Here is a 15,546-nt window from a genome sequence, read left to right on the forward strand (position 1 = left end):
CAATGGACACACACATATGCCTGGCTATACTTCTCACCCCATCTGAGCCAATGCCTGGTTTGTCCTTTGCAGGGTCACCCTCCTTAACCTGACAGGGCCCTCATACTCCAGGACTAAACTGCTCCCACATATGGACACCCTGCTCACCTCACTTGGGACTGTGATACCTCAAGTTAGATTACCAACCCTCCCTCTACCTGATCTGTGGATGCCTTCTCATTCTGCTTGGGTTCCGACATCTTGTTCTGGACTAAAGTGATACTTGAAGAAGGAAAGAACAACCCACTCTCATATCCTTGCCTAGGAAATCTTAAAAGGGCAGAGGAACCTGGTGGGCTACAGTCCATGGGGTCACAAGACTCGGACATGACTTAGTGACTAAAAGAACAAAAGAGATACTAGACTGCCACTGTGCATGAATGTCTACCTTGCTCTGCTCTACTTAATGTCTTTAAAGATGAATTGGTTTGAGAAAGCAAGGGAAATGAAAAAGGTTCTGATTGTTTTTTTAATCAGCGTATTTTTTGCTTAAACTTTACTCAAAACTGATTGTAAATAACAAGAAATAGCTCTGAAGTGATGGACTTAGATATATGTTACATATTTTTTCACTGTAAAGTACACATACCTTCAAAATGTTATGTTCTCCCAACAAATCTATCTTTTTGTAAGTGTGAGCAATACTAGGGATTCTCAGAAATTTTTATGAATAGAACACTTTAATTACAAACATTTCAAAAAAATTGTTTATTACCTTCCAATTTGATATAAAATCTAAAAGTCATAACCAAAATAATAACTCAAAAACCATTATCAGCTGAAGAACTTGTATGTAAAACAGAAGTTAATAGCTTAAATGATTTTTATTCATTTTTGAAATGAGCTGAGATCTGAATTGAAAACTTCTGAAATTATCAACAAGTCTCTAAAGTTTAGAGAATTTTAGAAGCTAAAACTCTGTGCAGACTTTATGATCACTGTAGTTGAACACAATAATTAGATTATATATTCCAAGTACAAATAGTAATATCTTGTTTAAAGAAAATCTAACAAACATATATTTAGATAAATATAAGGGGACTGTCTACAGAGTTTCTTTAGAAGTGAACTACCAAAGTATTTAAAACAGAATTCAGTTTTAGATACTGATACATCTTTTTAGGAAGCTCTACAGCGTTAAACCAAAGCAGAATGTGTGTCATGCTTGGTTTGAATGTTTTACCTTCAAATCTTGCTGAAGCCAGCAGAAATTGAGCTTCAAATGTATCACTTTAAACAAATGAATATAAAAAGTGCTTCTATACTAATACATTAATAAAGCATACCTTCAAAGAAAAGTTCAATAAAATAAAATGCAAATAATTTTTCTAATTTAGGAACTGCTATGCTACAAACTTCTCAATAGGAAATAGATCATTTAATTATCTCATTAATAGCAAAGATTGTGAGAAAAACAGGAATTCTATTCAAATTTTACTCAAATTGAAATGCTGGATTCGTCAGATGAAAAACTTACATTAACCTCAAATTTATGATACATACCATCAGGGTCTGATATTATATCTAGAAGAGATTTATCCAGAGTCGTTTTGCTCATTATTTTTTCTTCATATTCAAAATATACATCCAGTTTTCTTGCCTATTTCAAAATAAGTATCAGATTAGAGAACATTAATAAAAACATACTAAAAACCTCTCTGCTTACTAGTGTCTATTTTCTATGATCAAATTTAAAAACAAATGTTAATTTCCTAGTAGAATTTACTTTTACTTTATTTTACTTTTAACTATAAACTTACTATAAAAAATGAGACTATTTCATTTATATTTGACTTATAAATTTAGAATAACTCTGCATGTCGTATGTTAACAAAGACAAAAATCACACAAATCTCAGTTATTGTATTAATAAGTAACTACCATACAAATAACACTATTTCATGCAAATTAATGTCAAGTGATCAAGTTATGTTTACTTTTTTAGTGAGTAAATTCACATACTTTTATCCTAACTAGACAGAAGTTTATCCTAATTATTTTCAATGGCCTTAACTATTCCTCATTAATTTTCCCACTAAATACTTTGAACTTTAGATAATGCAAAAGTAGTCAAACTTTGCTTTTCTGTACAGCAGCTTTTCTAATTTAAAATATGTTGACTAAAATTATCCAAATGAAATTAACATGTTAGGATAATCCAAGGTAAATAAAAATCATGAAGTATCTATTAGATTATGCTTCAGATAAGACGAGAGAGACAAGAACATGCTTTACTACTGAAGGTGTTACCAATCTAAGTAAAGTAGAAATCATTCATGAAATAAATGAGAATACAGAAATATCAATAAAGAATCAAAATATAAATACAGAATATAAATAAACATTAAATTAAGACCACAGAATGAAATAAATATTAACCAATTGTAGAGAAGGAAGTGATGAATTCTGAGTTGTTCTGAAAGTGATTTGGGGAAATGGACAGAGTTCATTTCACTTAAAGGAATCATGTCTGTGTGTGAGTATGCCTGCGTGTGCGTGTTAGTAGCTCAGTTGTGTCTGACCAGGCTCCTCTGTCCGTGTGTGTGTGTGTGTGCGTTAGTTGCTCAGTCGTGTCCAACTCTTTGCGACCCCATGGACTATAGCTCTCTAGGCTCCTCTGTCCATGGGATTCTGCAGGCAAGAATACCGGAGTGGGTAGCCATCCCCTTCTCCAGGGATCGAAACCAGGTCTCTCGACTACAGGCGCATTCTTTACTGTCTGAGCCACCAGGAAAGCCCTGGTTAAAGGCATCATATCAAGGCATTATCAGAGTGGATAGATCTGAATAGCAGATTCAGCAGTGATTTCACACATGAGGCAACAGGCGATCAACCCCTCAATCCCAGTCCTCCGCAGTAGCATACAAGGCCAGAGCTCTAAACAGATGAAATACTTGGCTTGAAAATCAAAACATGAAAAGGTAAATATACTGAGACCTGTCCTCACTCCTGTCCTTTTCTACCCCATTTCCACCTGCTTCTTTGGCTATTTATTTCTCCTATAGTTTTTGAGCTTCTCTATGCAAATACAAGCAAATAGTATCTATATCCTAATATCCCTCTGCTTTCTGACACAAAAGGTAATATACTATATTCTGCTGTCCCTTGTTTTCACTCAGCAATACATTCTACACCAGTACATGGAGAATTTCCTTGAGTGAAGTTGAGATAAGAGTTAATAAACTTTGTAATAAAGTTTTTGTTTGTTTTTTACAAATTAGATTCCCTGATATAGGAACTATTTTAATTACTATATAAAGCTACTTTGAATAAACAAAATAGATACATGCTAAAGTACTAGGAATGGAAAAATGCAGTATCGAAAACGAACAAAAGAAACAGAAAGGAAATCCTAGGAAAGTGACCATGTTGGTGACTGTGGGAATGGAAACAAAGAGACGTATACTTAATAATTAACATGAGAATTACACAGGAAGGAAAATAGTGAAAAAAGTCAAAGATAATTCCTGGGAAATAAAATGACGGTATTAGGAACTGTGTGTGCTTCGTCACTCAGTCGTGTCCAACTCTTTGTGACCCCATGGACTGCAGTCCGCCAGGCTCCTCTGTCCACGGGGATTCTCCAGGCAAAAATACTGGAGTGAGTTGCCATGCCCTCCTCCAGGGGATCTTCCCAACACAGGGATCGAACCAAGGTCTCCTGCATTGCAGGCGGATTATCTACCAACCTAAGCCACCAGGGAAGCCGTATGTTAACGTAAACATTAGACCGGGAAAGCCTAATTATCTGTAGAATAAAGCCAAGAATGGAAGGGGGAAGGAGATAAAATAAGGTGTTAGTCTGTCAGGGCCTCACAGTCTGCTCCAGCCAACTTTTCTGTTTTACCACTATTCACCAGGTTCAGTTCCCTCTAGCCACATCAATTAACTCATTGACTTTCCATTAAAAGTAGTGAATGCTTTTAATCCTCAAGGCTTGGGTTTGAATTATTCTCTCAGCTTTTTTAGAATGCATTTCTCCTCCATCATCTGCCCAGTGAATTCTACTAATTTTTCAAGATCCAGCATCTTCGCAGCTTCTCTATAACTTTCAACATCTGTTTCTTCCCTTTCCTGCTCCTTCCCCATCTCCTTCTTCACTTCTCCATAATAGCAATGATTACACCACATTACTCTCTTTGGTTTACATACCCTTCTAGAACTATAAACTTCCTATAGTGTTTCTAATTAACTGTTTAACCCTAGGAGTCTAACAAAGCACCTGGCTCGTAGCAAAATATATGTCAAATTTCTAAGCTAAGAGCAAGACATGTGCAGATCAAGTAATCATCATTAAAAGTTATGAAAGTAGATAAATGAACTTCCAAAAGTGAAAAATGCAGAGAATCAAGCTTTAGTGATTTAACAGATAAAATTAAGTATGCTAAATGCCATAATGGAATCTAATGTGTGTACCTACATAAATGAAGAAACATGGCTCACTTAGACTCATTTTGCTCTTCCTGACATATTAACTTACCCACATTTTAACTTCTAATGAACAATGGAAGCAGAATTTTAAAAAAGTTAATCTGACGGCTAATGGCTAGACATTCTTTTGAAGGTGATAATGTTCTAAAATTGCCTTGTGATTACGGTTGTGTAACTCTGTGAATATAGTAAAAACCACTAAATTGTATGCTTTAAATAGGTGAATTGTATGGTATGTGAACTATATTTCCATAAAGGAGTTAAATAAAAATCATGTAGCATTTTAATATACTGACTGGGAAGGAGCCTCATGGGGGAAGGAAAGGAATGAAGTAAAGATTTTCTAACCTGCATAAGAGAACTAGTATCTGTTCAATATCTAGTATGTGCAAGGCACTTTACTTACAGCTACGGCTTTCAAATGTTTTTAAACAGAGAACCTCAGGACCCTCTTTCTCAAACCAAATCTTCTGCAGAACCCTAAACATAAAATAGATACAAGTGACCAATTAAATGTCTCTATTGAGTCTAGGGTATCAGAGAACAGTGTTTAAAAGCTACAAAATCAGATTATCTCATTTAACTCTCCAGACAACACTATGAACAAGGAATTATTAGTCCCATTTTAAAGATGAAGAAACAGACACAAAGAAACATAAATTTATTCAAGATTACCAGAGTAGAAGTAGTAGAGAGTTGAGATTCAAATCCAGGCCAGATTCCATAAACACCACAGATAAACAGTAGGGAAAATTACATTTTCCTCAAGAACAATTTATTGCTTCCTTTGTATACGCTTTATGAAAGAAAGTATATTTGTCAATTAGTATCTATTTGTTTTTTTGGTAATACACATGATTTACATATATGTGGTGAATTTGTCCAGAGATATAATAATCTATAGGTCCTTTCTCAATTTCTTAAAAAAGGGAAAATACTAAGAGAAAGAAGTTCTGTCTCAAAGATTGATATTTCCTGTACAATATGGATTCAGGGAACACAAATTGGATAATGAGAGTTACATGGAAAATAAGACAAATTAAAAATATAAAGCAAAATAACAAGGTCAAGATAATAAAACTATTTTTGGCAGCTTCAATAAATATCAAGAATAAATGAACAAGAAGGGAATATTATAGAACAACAAAGGACTATGTGTAGAATACAAATTATATCTAGTGATATAAACTCCAAGAGTAATGAATTTCCTAAAAATCCCTTTAGAAGAGCTAAGGGAAGAATGTGATTTAAAAAAAAATAACAAAAAACTCTATAAAGTTCTTCTACAATCAGGAGGATATTTTTTCATTTTTCAGTACACTGTGTCAATATTTGTATCAAATTAACCATATATATATATGTATTTTATATATATTAGCCAACTAAATGTACCGAATTGTTATTTACCTGTAATTGGGTTTATCATTTTGTTAATCTAAAAGAACATATAGAGTATGTGTATGTGTATGGTATTTTTCAACTGGCAACAGCCAATAGCCTGCTGAGTTTAAAAAGAACAAAAGAAAGGGCATTTCTAAAAATTCTTGAGTCATTTGAGGTGCATAAGTAGTATATCTTTTGAGAACCCATAACCCAGGAAGATCTACTGATGACCCACACAGGACACAGAAGGAATTCCTTTTTCTTTCCTGTAATTAGGTTTTTAAATTTCCTTCTCTCTTTTTTTTTTTAACCATTCCTCTGTTTATTCTAGTTACAGGCAGCACCTATTCACTGCTAGCTACAATTCACAAGTCTCCCCTTAGTCTATGATTGGATGATGACAAAATTAGAGTGGTATTTCTTGGCTTTCCCTTGTTTCCAAGCCCCAATTCTAGAGTCAGCAGTGAAATACAAGATGAGATTAGATAGTTACCCTTCCTTTCACTATTAAGAATCCCAATATTCTTCTCCTTGAATTTCTTACAGGAGGGAGAAGAGATGATAAACCCTTCTTTGCCATTACACATAAGAAAAATTTCATATTATGAATTAAATAGGGTTGGTAGGACACTTTAATGTCTACAGGCAAGTATATCCTTAAGCTAAAATGAACTTAGAACTATACTTCTAAGATATGACCTGATCTTAACTGAAGATTCTTCATACTCTAGTAGCCTTTCCTTGTCCTTTCTTTCTTCTTTAAATATGTAGTTTCTAGCATCATCCAGAACTATATTTAGATAATTTTTCCCCTAGGTTAAAAGCATCTCTATGCTATGTTATAATAGTCTGTGGTCTATATATGTCACTAAAGTATAAAGTTTACTTTTATTCTACAATAAAAAAATACTTAAAACAACTTTGTGCCCATAACTTGATAACCTAGATGAAATGAAGCAATTCCTTGAAAGACAATCTATCAAAACTCACTTTATGGAGTGAACTGGCCTATATTATTGAAGAAATTGATCAATAATAGCCTCCCAAAATAGAAAGAATTAGGTCTAGGTGAGTTCACTAGTGAAGTCTACCAAACATTTAAGAAGAAATCATTCCAATTCTCTACAATCGCTCCTAGAAAAGAGAATGAGAATAAACTAGATGCTCTCTTGCTAAGATCAGGAACATGGTAAAGATGTTCCCGCTCATACTCTTATTCAACACTGTACTAGAAGTCCTAGCTGATGCAATAAACTAAAAAAAGAAAAGGAAATAAAAAGTCTACAGATTATGAAGAAAGAATAGAATTATCTTTGTTTGCAGATGACACAATTGTCTATGTAGAAAATCTCCAGGAAACACAAAAAATATCTCCTGGGAACTAGTAAGTGATTACAGCAAGGTTGTAGACTACAAGGTTAATATATAAAAGTTGACTGCTTTCCAATATACTAACAATGAACAATTGAAACTGAAATGAAAGCAGAATACCATTTTCATTAGTACTCAAAAAAATAAATGAAGTGACATTTCTTATTTATGAATAGGTAGACTCATTATTGTCAAGATGTCTGTTCTTTCTACTTAATCTATAGATTCAACATAATTCCAATCAAAATTCCAGCAAGTTATTTTGTGGATATTGACAAACTCTTTTTAAGGCTTATATGGAGACATGAAATACCCAGAATAGCCAACACATATTGAAGGAGACAAAAAAAAGATGGAGGCCTGACAATACCTGAATTTTAATACTTAACTTAAAAGCTACAGTGATTAATAAGACAGTGGGGTGTTTGTGGAAAAAAAAAATAGATAAATATATCGATGAGGGTACAGAAACAGACCCAAGCAAATATAGTTGACTAATCTTTGACAGAAGAGTTCAATTCAATGGAGAAAGGACAGTCTTTTCAACAAATGGTGAAGGAACAACTGGACATGCACATGCAAAAGGAAAAAAAAGAGAGACTCATACCCTACACCTTTCACAAACGTTAACTCAAATGGATCACAGACCTAAATGTAAAATGCAAAACTAAAACTCCTAAAAGGTACCAGGAGAAATTTTAGATGACCTGTGTAGAGAGATGATTTTTTAGATAAAACACCAAATGCATGATCCATGAAAGAAATAATTAAAAAGCTGGACTTGATTAAAATTAGAGGTCTCTGTTCTGTGAAATATACTACTAATTAGTAGAGAATGAGAGGACAAGCCAGAGAAGTGCTAAGATAATTGCAAAAGACAACTATATTAGAGGATTTTCCCTCTGAAAATACAAAGAACTCTTAAAATTCAACAATAAAAAACAAAACATGATTAAAAATGGGCCAAAGACCTGACATTTCATGAAAGATACACAGATGACAAGTAAGCATATGAAAACATGCTCTACATCAGATCATACTGGAAAAATGAAAATTAAAATAAGACACACCGCACATCTATCAGAAGGGCTAAAATCCAACACTGGCAACACCAGACGTTGGTGAAGATATGCATTCACTGCTGATGGGAATGCAAAATGGTAACGTCATCGTGTATGAGAGTTTGGCAGTTTTTCTTTTTATAATTCTAAAAAAACCTCTTGCCATGTGATCCAGCAATCATGTTCTTACATATTTACCGAAAGAAGCTGAAAACTTATGTTAACCCCATGGATGTCTACAGCAGCTTTATTCATAAATACCAGAAGTTGAGAACAACCAAAATGCCCTTCAATAATTGAATGAACAAACAAACTATGGTACATTCAGACAATGGACTATTAGTTAACAATAAAAAGAAATGAGCTATTATGCCATGAAAAGACATGGAAGGGTCTTAAATGCATTTAACTAAGTAAAAGATTACTTTAGATCACTCACCTAGAGCCAGACACCTTGGAGTGTGAAGTCAAGTGGGCCTCAGGAAGCATCACAATGAACAAAGTTAGTGGAGACAATGGGATTCCAGCTGAGCTATTTCAAATCCTAAAAGATGATGCTGTTAAAGTGCTGAACTCAATATGCCAGCAAATTTGGAAAATTCAGCAGTGGCCACAGGACTGGAAAAGGTCAGTTTTCATTCCAATGCCAAAGAATGCTCAAACTACTGCACAATTGCACTCATCTCACACGCTAGTAAAGTAATGCTCAAAATTCTCCAAACCAGGCTTTAACAGTATGTGAACCATGAACTCCAGATGTTCAAGCTGGATTTAGAAAAGGCAGAGGAATCAGAGATCAAATTGCCAACATCCATGGGATCATCAAAAAAACAAGAGAGTTCCAGAAAAATAGCTACTTCTGCTTTATTGACTATGCCAAAGCCTTTGACTGTGTGAATCACAACAAACTGTGGAAAATTCTTCAAGAGATGGAACTACCAGACTACCTGATCTGCCTATTGAGAAATCTGTATGCAGGTCAGGAAGCAAGAGTTAGAACTGGACATGGAACAACAGACTGGTTCCAAAAGGGGAAAGAAGTACGTCAAGGCTGTATATTGTCACTCTGCTTATTTAACTTATATGCAGAGTACCTCATGAGAAATGCTGGGCTGGAGGAAGCACAAGCTGGAATCAAGATTGCCAGGAGAAATATCAATAACCTCAGATACGCAGATAACACCACCGTTACAGCAGAGAGCAAAGAAGAACTAAAGAGCCTCTTGATGAAGGTGAAAGAGGAGAATGAAAAAGCTGGCTTAAAAGACAACATTCCAAAGACTTGAGATGGCATATGGTCCCATCATTTCATGGCAAATAGATAGGGAAACAATGGAAATAGTGAGACTTTATTTTTTTGGGCTACAAAATCATTGCAGATAGTGACTGCAGTCATGAAATTAAAAGATGCTTGCTCCTTGGAAGAAAAGCTATGATGAACCTAGACAGCATTATTAAAAAGCAGAGACATTACTTTTTCGACAGAGGTCCATATAGCCAAAGCTATGGTTTTTTGAATAGTCATGTATGGATGTGAGAGTTGGATCATAAAGGAGGTTGAACGCTGAAGAATTGATGCTTTTGAACTGTGGTTACGGAGAATACTCTTGAGAGTCCCGTGGAGAGCAAGGAGGTCAAACCAGTCAATCCTAAAGGAAATCAACCCTGAATATTCATTAGAAGGATGGATGCTGAAGCTCCAATATTTTGGCCACCTGATGCAAAGAGCTGACTCACTGGAAAAGACCCTGATGCTGGGAAATATTGAAGGCAGGAGAAGAATGGGATGACACAGGATGAGATGGTTGGATGGCATCACCAACTGGAAGGGCATGAGTTTGAGCAAGCTCCAGGAGATGGTGAAGGACAGGGAAGCCTGGCAGGCTGCAGTCCATGGGGTCACAAAGACTCCATATGACTGAGCAACAAAAGTAAAAGAAACCACTTTGAAAAAGCTACATACTACAGTGATTCCAACTGTGAAAACAATACTGTGGAGACAACAAAAAGATCAGTGATTGTCAGGGATGTGTGGGGAGGGAGGGAAGGATATACAGAGGCACACAGGATTTTAGAGCAGCTGAAATTATTTAGTATGATATCTTAATGATGGATGCATGTCATTGCATCATTTTGACATTTGTCAAAAACCACAGAATGTACAACACAAAAGAGGGAAGCTTAATGTAAACTACAGACTTTAGTTAGTATTGTATTAATATTGGGTTATTAATTATAACAAATATACCATATTAATGCAAGATATTAATAACAGGGGAAAGTAGGGATGGGTGGGTATGAGGGTATATAGAAACACTGTACTTTTCACTTATTTTTCTGCAAACATAATACTGCTCTGAAAAAATAGAGCCTATTAATTAAAACAAAAACTAAAACCAAAAGAAGACATGTATCTAAAGGAAAACAAAAGAGAGGGCCACATTTAATAAAGTATGTGCAATATCTTGAGAAGATATGTGTAGCTTTGAATAAAAACATCTTTCACTTTTACTTCTTCATAGATATTATATAAAATAATTCAAATGAAAGGAAAACAATATAGATATGATTCTTATGTGCTCAAAAAGTTAGCTTTAAGAGTAGAGTCATATTAATAATGAATACACAGAATATATAATCATATATATTTGTAAGTATTCATGTTGGCTGCTATAGTCAATTTTTCTTGAGATATTCATTGGTATTTCAACATAACTGACTTAATAAAAATCCATTATTTAAAAAAGTATACTTGTTTTATGAAATAATTTAAAAGCTGACTACTAAATTTTCATTTCCTATTTAAGCATTCATGGACATAAAAGGTTAGGCCCACTGAGTATTTTTTAAATGAATAAACACATCTGAATGGTCAAATACTTTAGTAAGACAACTGGGGTTCCTTACTTCTACTTCTTGTTCATCTGTTTAAATTACTTCTGAACCTAAGATTACTCCAAAAGGATTATCAAAGAGCAAAACCATTCTCATTACATTTCTGGTGGCTATGTTTTAAGGAACTACAAGTGACAGGGTACAGGGTTTAAAAGTTGAAAGTCAAAGTTCAATTTCAGGCTCTGGCAGTTGGTTTCAAGTCTTCAGTATCTCTGAGATTCATTTTCTTCTAAAGAATGAGGGAATACATCTATTACGTTAAATTACCTGATATATAGGTATACAAAAAAGTCTGCTCTCTTTAAAAGGAAAAAAAAACTCACATGTTCATTTTTTTCAGTCAAAGATCATGATCTGAGGATGCTACATTTGAAATTAAAATATTTGTGAAGTAATAAAGCACTCTATAAGGCACTATAGTAAAAACAAGATCATTTACATAGTATCTTAAAATATATGTTATTTATAAGGTACTCTAGTACTCACATAACAATCAAGATGTGAATGTTTTCACTGGTTTAAAATAAGGACCATCTACAGAATTGTACATTATAGGTGATCAATAAGTACAGAGGAAAGAAAGCCAAAATGGCACTATCAGAAGGAGTTAAGTAAAAGAATGCAAAATTCTTTAAGTCATTTCTTTAAATGAGGTATTCTTGACTTTACTTGATAAACTGAGTTGGACTGAAACAGAGTAACAATGATAAATGGCAGAGCAAAAAAAAATTATAAGACAAAATACAAAGAGTTTCAGGTATGAGTTCCAACTCTGCCATTAACTAGGGAATAGTTAATCTTTTTTGAAGGTAAGAGGTATATCTTATTTCCTTCACTGATTAAATGAAGACTATTTCACAAAACATGTTCTGCAGAGTGCTAGTTCTTACAGTTGGTTGTTAAGAAATAACCCCTAGAAGTGTTCCAAAGTCAACAGTTTTAAGTTTTTTTAAAATGTTTTAAAAATGCATATATTATGCTGCATTATGAATCTCCAAGAGGAAGATAACACCACATTTTACTTCTAACCTTATCTGACCAAAGAAGAAACCTATCTTGTGGAATCTGCTAAGAACTCTGTCTCAAGGTTCCTTCTAGTCCTAAGTTCCACAGGAGGTTTGTGAAGGACTCTGGAAAATGGGGGCCACAGGACTGAGGAGTTATAAGGGCAATGTTTGATTTTCTACTTTCTAGTCTGATTTGTATACCCCTGGTATTTATGAATTATTCTCTATTCTGTTATTCTACATGCTGTCATTGTAAGTGACCTTAAATTCTGTAGAACAAGTCAAGGTATAAATAAATAAAATGTGAGATATCTATTTAAAAAGCTACAGAATGCATCTGTCCTCTCCTTTTAAACATCTGAGACTGTTCTTCACAAGTCTGCTGCTACTCTGTGTTTAACCTGCAGCATATTCTTAAAAGTGAAGAGACTGAAAAAAATCCTGGGTCTACCCACTCACAAACTAGGCAGCATATCCTCTGTTTCTTGCTATTCTATGTCACTTAAGCTGTAAAGCCAAAAATTCACATTACCAAAATTAGTCTTTGGTTTTCTCAATGACTTAATAAAAATCTGTTTTCTTGTTTACAGACGATCTGAAGTAGGTGAATGCTAAGCATTGAATTCTTCACTTTTATTAAAGTAAAATAACATATAAAACACAGAATTTGGTAAGTTTTAACATAATATTTACCCATGAAACCGTATACACAATCCAGATAGTGAACATATCACTCACATCAGTTAAGGAAATCCTCTCACTGTAAACACTCTCCTTTGGCTCTCCAACACCATTCTTCATGTCCTACCTTCTGTGACTGTAGATTAGCCAGGATTTTTCTGAGTTCTATGTAAACACAACTATAGATCATGAGCACTTTTTTATGTAGCTTCTCTCACTCAGTGTAATTACTCTGAGATTCATCCACTACATACTGCTGTATGATTTAATAGTACCTCCTTTTTAATTGTTGAATAGTAGCCCACTGTATAGATATACTGGATTTTGTTTACTCAGATAGCTTGTTGATAGACATTTGACTGATCTCCAGTTTGGGGCCATGACAAAGAGCTGCTATGAATATTCATGTATTATGAATATATTTGCTTTCATTAATCTTGAGTAAACACTTAGGAGTAGAATGGCTGGAGCACATGATGGATTTGTGTTTCACATTTTAAGAAACAGAGATACTGTTTTCCAAGGTGGGTGTACCATTTTACATTTCTACCAGCAAAATATGAGAGTTCTAGTTCTTCTGCATACTTGTCAAAGGCTGACATGATCAATATTTTAAATTTTAGACATTTTGATAGAAATGCAGAGGTATCTCACTTTGGTTTTAGTTTGTTATTTTTCTAATGACTGTTGATGTTGAACTTATTCATCACTCAGATATCTTTTTCAGTCAAATCTTTGTGCAAATTTTTTGCCCCTTTAACAACTGGGTTGTGCATTTTCTCTATTGAGTTTTGAGAAGTCTTTAATTCTTTGAATCTAACCTTTATGACTCTACTGAGTCTTGCTAATGACAAACCTGATGGTGGTAAAGTGAGCAAAGAGCAAGAGAAAGGTAATCCTACACTTCGTTTTTTGAAGATGTGAAAGAAGTCTCCAGAAACTCAGCGTGAGAAACTGAAAGATATTTCACACATTCAAGAGCTGTCTTTGGTCATACTTGGAGTAAAGAAAACTTTAAGTTCTGATAATGACTAATCTTATTTGGGATGAAAAGAGGTAGAAGATATTGACAGTCTGTCCATTAGGGACTTCCTGCTATAAGATATATTTTCTTCTGCCTTGAAGAAAAGACAGCAAGGTCATATGAACATTCACTCAGTAGTGTACTGGATAAAAGATCATTTAAAAGTCAAAATCCAGACAGAGAAATGTTCTGATTTACAGGACAGTACAATTTCTTCCCTACTGTGATCAGGAGAGCAGTGATCAGTTAATCAAAGTCAGTTAATGCAAAGAAAAAAAAGGGGGGATTTCCCTGCAGTGCTTAAGAATCTGCCTGCCAATGCAGGGGACATGGGTCTGATCCATGATCCGGGAATATTCCACATCCCATGGGTCAACCTGTGAGCTGCAATGACTGAGCTCTTGTGCTACAATTTCCGAAGCCTGTGCGCCCTAGAGTCCATGCTCTGCAACAAAGGAATCCACCACAATGAGAAACCCACACACCTCCACTAGAAAGTATCCCCCCTGCATGCCACAACTAGAGAAAGTCTGCAAGCATCAATGAAGACCGAGCATAGCCAAAAGAAAAAATAAAAAAGGACCTGGCTGTATATACATGTTTAAACACTACAATTTAACTTAAGATCTAAAACATATAATCGTCAGTTTTGATGTAGACCCAAGACCCTTCCCTTGAGTACTAAGGTTCATGGACTGAAATTTTTTCTTTCCTGCATAATGCACATGTATAAGTGATCAGCTATAACTTCAAGTTTCTTTGAAGAAGTGGAAGTGGAAGTGAAGTCAGTCAGTCGTGTCTGACTCTTTGTGACCCCATGGGCTGTAGCCCAACAGGCTCCTCCGTCCATGGGATGGGTTGCCATATGAAGTGAGATACAAAAATTTATAAATGTTTACAATTACAACATAAAGCAATTCTAGTACTTTCAAGATTTTTCAATGTTTTACAGTTGCCTGCCCCCTGCCACCACTACTAAACTAAGTAATAATTAAATCACCACCTTCACTGAGTCTAAGGCAGGTAACTTAGTTTTAGAGAAACAAACCTCTTTTCCTACTTATACCATTGACATAAATAGACTGGAATCAAATACAAACAAAAACTTCAACTTGCAAAAAAACACTAGATGTCACATGTTAGCATGGTAATAATGTGGTCGGCAACCGCTGTTTCTGAGGAACAAAGGGCATTGGTTAAGTTGATATGCTGATCAGCAGGATCAGTTCAGTTTCTACTTTATTCTGAAAGTTTATTTTCCCCTAAGAAAGATAAAGAAGTTGGATCAAAGAAGAATAAGTCCCCTGAAGGGGGTGCTCTAGTTAAAAATTAGCATTGCTAGCAAGAGCTAAGTCTTGCTCAGTGTGTATAGAGCTAAGTCAGTACATGTTTGCTTGATCAGAGAATGTCTTTAGACCTAACTCAGTACCTCTTAACTTTCTCCACAAGAAGCAGCAAAACAGAAATGAAGATTCAGCACCAATAATCCACAAGAGCTTATTAACAGCTTATTCTTGGCCGGCTACCTTGGTAAGGCGCATTCAGATGTGGGAGCTCTTCCTCTCAGGTGGGAGCAGTAGGGGAAAGAGCATGCATGCCATTTCTCTCTTTTCTATGCTGACTTACATGTATGTGACTTTTCCTTTTCTTAGGT

At 34.9% G+C, this 15,546-nt stretch overlaps 1 protein-coding gene across 2 annotated transcripts in view; it reads right to left on the minus strand.

Annotated features, from left to right (window-relative positions):
* Positions 1-15,546, minus strand: part of SCFD1 (sec1 family domain containing 1) — a 117,117-nt gene that overhangs the window by 43,352 nt on the left and 58,219 nt on the right. For both annotated transcript variants that reach the window (XM_070478059.1, XM_020876808.2), the window contains exon 15: positions 1,543-1,639. In XM_070478059.1, the coding sequence (XP_070334160.1) occupies positions 1,543-1,639 (97 nt within the window). The remainder of the gene's footprint in view (positions 1-1,542; positions 1,640-15,546) is intronic.

This window comes from Odocoileus virginianus, chromosome 16 (assembly GCF_023699985.2).
Source record: "Odocoileus virginianus isolate 20LAN1187 ecotype Illinois chromosome 16, Ovbor_1.2, whole genome shotgun sequence".
NCBI classification, from domain to species: domain Eukaryota; kingdom Metazoa; phylum Chordata; class Mammalia; order Artiodactyla; family Cervidae; genus Odocoileus; species Odocoileus virginianus.